Consider the following 11,345-nt stretch of genomic DNA (forward strand, 5'->3'; position numbering starts at 1 on the left):
AAAAAAAAAAAAAAAAAAAAAAAAGAAAACACCAAAACCAACCAAACAAAAAATTAGCTGGGCATGGTGGTGCATGCCTAGCTACTTGGCAAACTGAGGTGGTGGCTGCGCCCAGGATGAGGAGGTTGCAGTGAACTGAGATCACATCACTGCACCCCAGCCTGGACAATACAATGAGACTGTCTCAAAACAAAAACAAAAACAAAAAACCAAAACAAAATTAAAACCACCAAGAGCCAGCATCTTTATTGGCTGAATCTGAGAACCCTGTCTTGCCAGGATCTGCCCGCCCGGGATGCTGTCATTGCTGGCCCTGACTTCAGATGGGTTCTCACCCTGAAGCACTTGCCCATCTTGGAGGGGCCACATCTGGGTCTCCTCCTGGGTCTTACTACAGGCCCCGCCAGACTCCAGACCCTGATACGGGGTCTCACTGCCAAATTTAGTCTAAGCCTCCTCCCTGCTGGGCATAACCACCTGGCCATGGATCTTCTTGTGCAATTTGCGATGGTACAATCCACGGCTGCTCCAGTCCTCACCTGGGAGCGGACAAGGCACTACTCCTCGGAGCCCTTGTCTCCTCATTGATAAAGTGGAGAGAGGGACCCTCATCTCAATCACAGGTGTGGGCGGCTCAAAGCAAAGAATGCAGGTGACAGCCCCAGTGCTAGTGCCTAAAATTAGCAGCTCTAGGAAAGTGCTCACTGCACTGTCCAGGAGGTCATGGACACAAGAGGAGCACATCCCCAGGGACCCGGCTGCACACAGACAAACGGTCCCCACAGCCCTGACTCTACAGGCAAGTTTTCAGATGCCTGACATTTTTCCATTATTCATTCATTTTTTGTTCTAAAACCCACCCACCTATAATCCTCATTTAAAGCACAGTTAAGCTATTCGTACACACAGACTTAAACTGGAAAAGGCAACACTACAGTGACAGAAAATAAACCAGTGGTTGCCAGGGACTGAGGCTGGTGAATATGAAGAGCACAAGGGAATGAGTATTTTGAGTAATGGGATTGCTCTGTGTCTTGACTATGGTAGCAGCTGCATCACTGCATGCATGTGTCAAAACTCTTAGAACTATGTACTACAAAGGGTGAAATTTACTGTATGTATGTCAATTATACCTTAATAAAAACATTTTTAAAATAATGAGTATAGCTGAACAACAACAACAAAACCCCACAATTATGGACACGTTTAATCAATGGTGTTCGACATCAGAAGAGTGGTTACCTCTAAGGATAGGGGATAGCCTTGGCCAAGAAGAGGCACAAGAGAACCATCTGGAATTTTGGAGACATCTGATTGCTAGACTTGGGTAGTGGGTACATGAGTGTACATATATGTGTAAACATTCATTGATCTGTACCCTTTTTATCAGTACATATTCTCCTAGGTATGTTACATCACAACAGGAAAGTAAAAAGAACAATTATTTCTTTTTTTAAAAAAGGAATTTTTTGCTGGGCCTGATGGCTCCCACCTATAATTCCGGCCCTTCAGGAGGCCGAGGTGCATGGATCACTTGAGTCCAGGAGTTTGAGACCGACCCGAGCAACATGCCAAAACCCTGTCTCTACAAGAAATACAAAAAATTAACCAGGCGTGGTGGCACACACCTGTAGTCCCAGCTACATGGGAGGCTGGGGTGAGAGGATTGCTTGAGCCTGGGAGGCAGAGGTTGTAGTCAGCCGAGATGGCGCCACTGCACTCCAGCCTGAGCAATAGAGTGAGACCCTGTCTTAAATAAATAAATAAATAAATAAATAAATAAATAAATAATAAAAGTACACAATTTTTTTCATTTAAAATTTGTTCCCTAGGGAATGGTTCTCCCTCCTTCATCTGGAAGGAAAGAATCCAATCTATCCAATAGGGCACTTCCGTTTCTGACGATAGCATCTACTGGACATTAAACTGGCTCGCAGATTGGAGCGTTATTCCGAATATTTACCGCTAGTGCAGAGCAGTGGGGTAATCAGAAAACCACGGCTCTCATGGTTCAGATTTAGATGCAAACCAAACTAGTCATCGGTCATGTGTGCAGTAGTTCCCAGCCTCTTTGGCTGTTTCTGTAACACTGTCCTGCCTGGTAGACTGACTTGGGGCACTGAGGAGAATGAATAGCAACAGCTCTAGTTGGTGCCTCTCCTGACCGGGTGTGCCATGTTCTGTGAGTTCACAGCCTGCCTTGTCTATGCTCACTCTCTTTGCATTTTCTTTGGGACTGTCTCATCCTCTCCTGAGGCCCTAAGCAGCTTTTTTAAAGCCCCATAAAACAAACAATGACATAGAAAAGGATATTCCAATTCCACTGGATATCCTTGAGGTCATTCTTGGGCTGAGAGTGACATCATAGAATAACTCACTCTGGTGTAGACCACAGGCTCCTGTTTCTTCACTTGCTGTGGCCAGGCTGATGCCTTGGCAGGGGCAAGCGAGATGCCATGGGTCCCTTCATGGGGTGTGGAGTGCACCTAAATCACCCATTCTGACAGTTCGCCTCAGACCCCGGCAGCTAACCTACTTCTGTTGACCCCTGAGTGTTTGAACACCAAGTGAATCATGCCCAGCCCAGCTGCACTGAGCTGAAACCATTCTGTGTGTATGTGCCCATCATCTGCAGGCCCTTGAGGCTGCCCGAGCATGTGGGGTCAATAGCATGAAAGCATGTGGCACCCCGCCAAGCGGCAGCTTTGCTCTCTGATGGCCCTTCACAGGGACACGTGGCAGGAACTGCCATCTGGCAGGACTAGGGGAAGAAAGGTAGGGAAGAGAAGTCAGAGAAGTAAGAAAGAATGAATTACCTTGTTGATACCTTTGGTGACCAAATTGATTGCGAGCTCATGGCTGATGCCATCCACCCAGCAGACATCCTTTTCTCCAATGGGTTCAGAGAGGAAGGCTCTCAGCCTGGGAGACATGTGGTCCATCTCCTGCGACAGCAGTGGGGAAAGAGGAGGATTAGCAGATACCTGACTGCTCCCAGTGTGCATGGACAATGGGGAACTCCCTCAGCCCACCAGGGGACTGGGGCAACAGATGGCAGAATTCCTTCCGTCATCCAGCATTTCCTGGGGTCTGCTAAATGCAGGTGCACTGGCCTCCACTAAGGCCTTCACACATCCATTCCTACCTGGATGGACCAAGAGAAGACTAATGATGGCCACAGATGAGTCGAATAAATTTCCACGAAAATAGTGTGCTTAATATTAAGAACTGCAGTGGGTTCTTTCCAACTCACTCCATTCTAAATGCCTAAAGCAACAACTTGCTTCTCTTAGCTAATTAACCCACCTTCTCTCTTAACCACCCAACACTTTAGTCATACTTTTATTTCAGTGTTCATCACACTCTATAATAGTGTAAACTCGCTAGAAACTCTTCACACTGGCTCAAATCGTAAAGAACACATTCTAGAAATCCAAAGCCTGCAGGTGGCAATGGGTCACAGCTCCATTCCTTGGGGATTCTCCAGCTTTCCCTCCTTGTGTTGGCTTTATTCTTGCCTGGCTCCCCTCACAGTGGTGAAAGAGCTGCTCCGGCACTCATCGGTCTCACCAACTCCACCTCGAAAGAAGGAAGAGAAGATGGCTTTTGCTTAAGTTGCCTCATTTGTTGCCTGTGCTCCAACTTTAGCCAGATAAATCAGCTTCCCCAAACAGCAGGACTTGCTCATCAATTTCCTGCAACTTTAGATTGCAGGCCCCAGGGAAAAGACTCTCTCTCTTAGCAGAACTATTTTCATCCCTCTCCACTTTTAAATGGACCACCATCTCCCAGGAGTTGAGTCTCCTAGGACCTTAATGAAGACTGCCAGAGGTAGCCAACATCCTGAATATTTCCTGGAAGATCTCGAAATATCATGGGCTCCATAAGCATTAGGTCTGCATGCCAGCAAAACTGGCCATTTTGTTAAATGAGGGTTACCATCTTCCTAGTTTTTTGTTTTGTTTTGTTTTTGTGATGAAGTTTCACTCTTGTTGCCCAGGCTGGAATGCAATAGCATGATCTTGGCTCACTGCAACCATTGCCTCCTGGGTTCAAGCGATTCTCTTGCCTCAGCCTCCCAAGTAGCTGGGATTATAGGTGTATGCCGCCACGCCCGGCTAATTTTTGTATCTTTAGTAGAGACAGGGTTTCACCATGTTGACCAGGCTGGTCTTGAACTCCTGATCTCAGGTGATCTGTCCACCTCGGTCTCCCAAAGTGCATTACAGGCATGAGCTACCGTGCCTGGCCAACATCTTCCTAGTTTGATAGAGACATCTTTGCTGCTCTCTGCCTGAATGTCTCTTAACCAATCCACATTTAAGGTTTGTTCATTGTAGCATCCCCTTCCTGGTACAAAATTCTGTGCCAGTTTGGACAGTTTATGATGAAAGTATCAGAAAACTCAGTGTAAATCAGTTTACATAATAAGGAGTTGTTATTAGCACATACTACCAAAAAGTCCAGAAGTAGATCAGATGTGGCTTGAGCAAGGCTCCAACTGATTTCCCGGCAGCTCTCTTGACTCAGTCTTTCTTTGTGAATGGGCTCAGTCCTCAGCTCAACTCCTTTGTGGAAGTAACTGGGCTGCAGCATCGCTTTTGCAAGCCACAGCCCTCTCCCCCAAAGAAACACAAAGCTGTCTTTTCCTAGAGGCCCCCAACAAATGCCCTCTCTGGTTCAAACTGTAATATGCCAACCCCTAAAACAAAAATTATGGTCTGTGTGTTCTACCTCTGGGCTCAGCAAGAGAGTCAGTGCCCCTCAAAGCCCATGGGTTGCAGGGGTGGGGCTGGGGGAACCAAAATCAAGATAGTTCTCCTGTTCCTGGGGATAGTTACCCCATACCATATGGGACTATGTTACAGGAATGACCCAATGTCCTCCATACATTCCCCAGTAGATCACGAGGCCCCCAAGGGCTGCAGCTGCCTCCTAATGGCCTTTGCTCCCCACTCCAACACCAGCCCCTCTGCCGAGCACATGGCAAGTATTCGATGACATAAATGATCAGGTGCATCCAACGCCTCCCTTTCACAGCCCCATCCCTTCTCCTGTCCCCACCCTCCCTATTCTCCTCCAGACCTTTCTATAAAGTCGAGCTCCTTGCCCCGAAGTATGTTTTGTAACACTTCAGAAGACACTGAACTCTCCCAGAAGAGATGAATCCAAAGGCACTGATTTTGGTAGTCAGGGGGCTCCTAACAAAAGTGGCCTTGATGTGTCAGCAGATTCTAGGAAGTGGAGCAAAACACATGAGAGGTTGTTCATGGTCCCCTGACTCTGTGGGTCTTAAATCCACAGATGTGTGAGCCGAGGGCGTCGACCTCTCTTCAGCGGCTAAATAGGAATCTGTCTCTTCATCTGTGAAAATATGTTTCGTAAGTACAAGATGGTGTTTAACGCAGGTGTTAACAGGAGAACGCCTCAGCACCCATGGCTTTATGGGATGATGAACTGGGGATTGAGAATTGGAATTGATGAGTTGGGTGAGAATCCAGAATTTCTAAGCAAGGAAAAGCCTGAAAGTCTCATGAGCTGCTCTGCCTTTGCTGAGGGAAAATTCCATTCACTATCCATGCTGGCCATCTGTTAAGTTAAACATCTCTGCCTATGAAATCTAAGAATAAATGGAAACTACAACATTGCTATCAATGCATCAGCAGCATCAAAGACGGGTAATGGTTAGTAACACCTTGTGTGTGTTTGCTTTTCTCACACACCTGATCTCACTTTGATCCTTGCAACACCTCTGGGGCGGGGACATAGGCAGTGATTTTTGCCCTCCTGGGGTTCTCCAGCAACGTCGGAGGTCAGAATGAAAAGGTCTTCACATTCTTTACCACTCCTTTGGCTGCAACAGTGGTGCTCAACTGGGGGCCATTGGCCCCCATCCCCAGGAAACACTGGTAATGTCCAGAGACACTCGAGTTGTCACACCTGGGGGGGGAAGGACTATTGGCTCTAGGGGGCAGAGGCCAGGGCATGGCATCCTGCCATGCACACAACCACCCCACAACAAAGAATTATCTGGCTCTAGGTGTCAATAGCATACAGGTTAAGAAACCCTGGGGGGCCGGGCGCGGTGGCTCAAGCCTGTAATCCCAGCACTTTGGGAGGCCGAGACGGGTGGATCACGAGGTCAGGAGATCGAGACCATCCTGGCTAACACGGTAAACCCCGTCTCTACTAAAAAATACAAAAAAAAAAAAAAAAAAAAACCCTGGGCTACAAGTAATGAAAAATCCTGCCTCACGTGGTCTGAAACAATAAATACATTTCTAATCTCATATAACAAGAAATCCTTTGATGAGGTGGACCCAGGATCTTATCAGTCAATAACTCTGTGTGAACAAGGGCCAGGATAGCTGCTCCCAAGGTCCCAAGATGCCTCCAGAATTTGCTTGGGTCCCATTCCAATGTGGAAACTTCCAAAGAGGCTGGGCGTGGTGGCTCACGCCTGTAATCTCAGCACTTTGGGAGGCTGAGGCAGGCACATCACTTGAGATCAGGAGTTGGAGACCAGCCTGGCCAACATGGTGAAACCTCACCTCTACTAAAAACACAAAAATTAGCCAGGTGTAGTGGCATGCGCCTGTAATCCCAACTACTCGGGAGGCTGAGGCAGGAGAATCACTTGAACCTGGGAGGTGGAGGTTGCAGTGAGCCAAGATCACGCCACTGCACTCCAGCCTGGACAACAGAGTGAGACTCCATCTCAAAAAAAAAAACTTCCAAAGGAAGGAGAGGCCTTTTCTTCTTGGGCGTCCTCAAGGGGAGGCAACCTCTCCCAGAAACTCTCCAGTGGAACTTCCTTTAGTTTCATTGGCCAGAACCCGGCAACATGCCCACCTGTAAAGCAGCCACTGGTCAGGGGAGTGGGACTGCTATGGAGGTGGATGAGGTGAGCCCCCTCTGAAACATGAGGCTACTCCAGAGAAATGTCAGTTCTGTAGGAAGGAAGGAAGGAAGGAAGGAGGAAGGAAGGAAGGAAGGAAGGAAGGATGGAGGAGGAGGGAGGAGGGAGGGAGGGGGAGGGAGGAGGGAGGGAGGGAGGGGAGAGAGGGAATGAATGCTGGGTAGGCAAACAACAATGTCTGCTACATCTTCTGATCTTCTAAACCCTGGTCTAATATTTGGTTCATGACAACTCTAGCACTTCTCAAAGTTGAGTGAGTGCACGCACCACCTGGGGGTTTTTTGTTTAAAAATGCAGGTGCTGACAGCAGGTCTGGGACAGGCGTCAGATACTGTGTGTGTAACCAGCTCCCACGAGAGGTGACGCTGCTGCCCACAGACCTCACTTTCACCGGCAAGACATTCATGATGCCACTTACTCTTTGTATGTTATTGCATTAATTGTGGTAAAATATATCTAACATAAAATGTCCCATTTCAATTATTTTTAAGTGCACAGTTCAGTAATGTTAAGTGCATTCACATTGTTGTGCAACCAATCTCCAGAACTCTCTTCAAATTGCAAAATTGAAACTCCATACCCATTGAACAGCAAGTCTCCATCTCTCCCTGCAACCCCTGGCAACCACTATTCTACTTTCTGTTTCTGTTAAAATGACTACTCTAGATACCTCATATAAGTGGAACTTACATATAAGTGGAACTGTGTAGAACTTGCCCTGCAGATAATTTGAAAAGAAAAAAAAATTTAAGTGGAATTATATAATATCTGTCCTTTTGTGTCTGGCTTATTTCACTTAGCATAATGTTCTCAAGGTTCATCCATGCTGCAGCATGTCTCGGAATGTCCTGCCTTTTTAAGGCTGAACTATATTCTATTGTATGTACACAACACATTTTGTTTATTCTTCATCTATTGATAGATGTTTGCGTTGCTCCCACCTTATGGCTATTGTGGATAATACTGCTATGAACATGGGTACACAAATATCTCTTTGAGAACCTGCATTCAATTCTTTTGGGTATATATCCAGAAGTGAAATTGCTGGATCATATGGTAATTCTATTTTTAATTTTTCGAGGAATTGCCATACTGTTTTCCAAGCAACTGTACCAGTGGCACTTATTCTTAAACTTGACAGCACATTAGGCCTCACATGGGGAGAGTTACAAATTACTGATGCTTGGATCCCACCTCCAGAGTTTGATTTCATTAGCATAGGGTATGCCCTGTACATCAGAAGTTTTAAAAACTCCCCAAGTGACTCAAGTATGTTGCAAAATTGGAGGACCATGTCTTGTCCTTTGCTTCTATCTGATAAAATTCCAAGCAGATTTGCTGGGATGATGGGGTTCCAGCTAAACGGGCCTTAGTGGTGGGATCTGCAGCGTCTGTGCTGCCATATGGCGCACACTCGCAGCTCCCAGGCTGCATCTACCCCCAAATCACCAGGCGCATCATGTCCTCATTAGCCATCAATAGGAAGACAACTATGACCCCAATGGCTTTGAAGTCAGAGAACTTCAGAGCAGACAGACCTCAATAACAAGCTGCTCCTCTTTTTTTTTTTTTTTTTAATTAAAAAAAAAGATCTTTACTTCAAAGGAAATTTTACCTGGAATTCCTTGATATAAAATAGATCAAAGCAGAATTACTCTCTGTTGACTTGGGAATGAGAAGAGGGCACTAGAGCCCCCCAATATATGATGCCATCCCCATGCCCCCCTTGTGCTCCCCAAAATCCTTCTCTAATCTAGCCTAAACCCCTCATTTCTCCCATAAGAAAACCAAGGCCCAGGAAAGTAAATAACCTGTTCAAGACAATGCACCTGGGCCGAGTGTGGTGGCTCACGCCTATAATCCCAGCACTTTGGGAGGCTGAGGTGGATCACCTGAGGTCAGGAGTTCGAGATCAGCCTGGCCAACATGGTGAAATCTCGTCTCTACTAAAACTACAAAAGAAAATTAGCTGGGTGTGGTGGCAGACACCCGTACTTCCAGCTACTTGAGAGGCTGAGATGGGAGACTCACTTGAACCCGGGAGGTGGAGGTTGCAGTGAGCCAAGATCAAGCCATTGCACTCCAGCCTGGGTGACAAGAGTGAAACTCCATCTCAAAAACAAAACAAAACAAAACAACAACAACAACCATGCACCTGGCAAAGCACACTAGCTCTCCGTCTTCCAGGGGAGCACCCCTCTTCTAAGGCATCCCTCTTGTAACCCTGGGTGAGCTGCAGGGTTGGGTGCATTATGGACAGCTTAAGCACTTGGCCATCATACAACAGAACTAAGCAGATGCCTCAACATAATCCTGCCCTGTAAAAATTCTTGTATTACAGGGTGTTCTGTCAATGACCCTACTGCATTTTGAACCACAAAGTCCTGTTTGGGGAGAACACAATGGCAGGGAATGACCACAGTCAATTCTGGTTTTAGATGCTTAGAGAGTCACCTTTTTAAAAAAGGAATAAAGGAATCAGTAGAATTTAATCTCAGTTCCCAAAGGAATCATCTCCCAGTTGCAAATGTTTGACATCCTTTAAGGTTATTTTTAAAAGCTGTGTGACAGGTCTTCATAAGGAGGTGATCACAAATATTCCCCCTCTATCAGATAAATGGGGTGAGGATAGGGGAACTGCTCTAATGCCATACAAATGGCTATTTGGGGCTTGAGATACAATTTCCAGTGGGGACATTATACATGGATTCAGAAAGGGACATCTCTTCTACCATTGGCTGGAAGTGAAGTTGTTATTCTCTAAAAATTCTACAATGCATGGTAGCTCATGCCTGTAATCCCAGTACTTTGGGAGGCCGAGGCGGGTGGATCACCTGAGGTCAGGAGCCCTGTCTCCACTAAAAATACAAAAATTAGCCAGGCATGATGGCGGGTGCCTGTAATCCCAGCTACTTGGGAGGCTGAGGTAGGAGAATTGCTTGAACCTGGGAGGCAGAGGTTGCAGTGAGCTGAGATTTCGCCATTGCACTTCAGCCTGGGCAACAGAGCGAGACTCCATCTCAAAAAAAACAAAAACGAAAAACAAAAAAAAGTCTACAACACAAAAAATGACTCCCATTAGAATACCATTGTTATTGCAAAAGGTCAATGGGAAAAGTGCAATATTTTCATATATTATTTTGCCATTAACAGATTGCTGCATGAACATTTCTAAATATTATTTTATGTAATATGTGATTTCAAATGTATGTAATTAAATTATGAAATCAAATGGTAGATGTAAGGCTATTTTTTCTGTATCCCTAAAATTTATATATTCAAGTGGCCAAAAAGCATTTTTGGGGATTTTCTGGCTGAGAAACTGTGAGATTATCTTATTTTCCATGTTTGCTTTATATTTAGACACATATGGTATTGCTTACCCTAGGAAAGTGGGATGTTAATACTTAAAATTAGCTTTTTTCCCTCACCTATTATAGAGGGTAGTCACAAGGTGTATTACAGGGGTTGGGCAGGGGAATCTGCACCTGTGGGAACATGGTTGAGACTGTTGCTACTCACATTTTGTTTTATAAATTATCCCACATGACATATTTCTTTTGGAACTTAATACCAAGAATAAAGCATGCCTTTCAAAATTGGTATATTTCTACCTTTATGATAAAAAATAATTTGTAAAGATCTTATTTCCCTTTTTACTTGGGCTACTAGGAAGCTCTGAGCTAACCCTAATGACGGTATAGGGAAACTAGCCTAGATGAACAGCTCTTTCACTTTGTAGTTAAATTTGCTTCTTTTGCTCAGTGCCTTCATTTTCTGTTTCTACTTTTATTTTAAAACGTAGATTTATATATTCAAAGTACTGACATCCTTTATTAAAAGCTACTTTATTACATAGTTAATGCCTCAAAGATATGGAGAATATAAGTATCTCCCAAACCAAGCAGATTTATAGGAAAACAGAGCATCTACCCCTATGCCCTGGGAACACTCCAGTCTTGTAGCACCAAGCGGCAGGGAGAGCATGAGGGTAAGAATGACCCCAGGGTTGTTCCTTGGAGGCCTGCTGTGCCTTCAGTCTGCAGTAAGAGGACAAAGGGACCTCTGCACTGATGGAGTAAAGCCCAAAGGAGCCCAGATGCTCACCCCTCAGAATCTAAAGGAATACTATCTGTCAATGCTGCTTCCTGGCTCCCTGTACCTCTACCCACACTCCCCAGAGTTGCAGTTTCTCCCTTCAAATGACTAGTGTTCTCCCTTCAAATGACCTGAGAAAGAATGAAAATGAGGGTGGCTGGCCTGGTGCTGTCACTCACTCCTGTAATCCCAACAATTTGGGAGGCCAAGGCAGGAGGATCATCACTTGAGCCCAGGAGTTCAAGACCAGCCTGGGCAACCGAGCAAGACCCCGTCTCTCTTTTTCTTTTTTTTTTTTTCTTTCTTTTTTTTCTTTTCTTTTTTTTTT

At 45.5% G+C, this 11,345-nt stretch overlaps 1 protein-coding gene across 6 annotated transcripts in view; it reads right to left on the reverse strand.

Moving 5' to 3' along the window:
- Positions 1-11,345, reverse strand: part of BANF2 (BANF family member 2) — a 37,723-nt gene that overhangs the window by 9,100 nt on the left and 17,278 nt on the right. For 3 of the 6 annotated variants that reach the window (XM_017895496.1, XM_017895494.1, XM_017895495.1), the window contains one exon: positions 2,817-2,945. In XM_017895496.1, the coding sequence (XP_017750985.1) occupies positions 2,817-2,942 (126 nt within the window). In that variant the 5' untranslated portion in view covers positions 2,943-2,945. Of the gene's footprint in view, positions 1-2,816; positions 2,946-3,518; positions 3,580-5,723; positions 5,941-11,345 lie in introns of all 6 variants that reach the window. The other 3 variants (XM_017895497.1, XM_017895498.1, XM_017895499.1) reach the window with 2 other exon arrangements.

This window comes from Rhinopithecus bieti, unplaced genomic scaffold (genome assembly GCF_001698545.2).
Source record: "Rhinopithecus bieti isolate Rb0 unplaced genomic scaffold, ASM169854v2 scaffold_25396, whole genome shotgun sequence".
NCBI classification, from domain to species: Eukaryota; Metazoa; Chordata; class Mammalia; order Primates; family Cercopithecidae; genus Rhinopithecus; species Rhinopithecus bieti.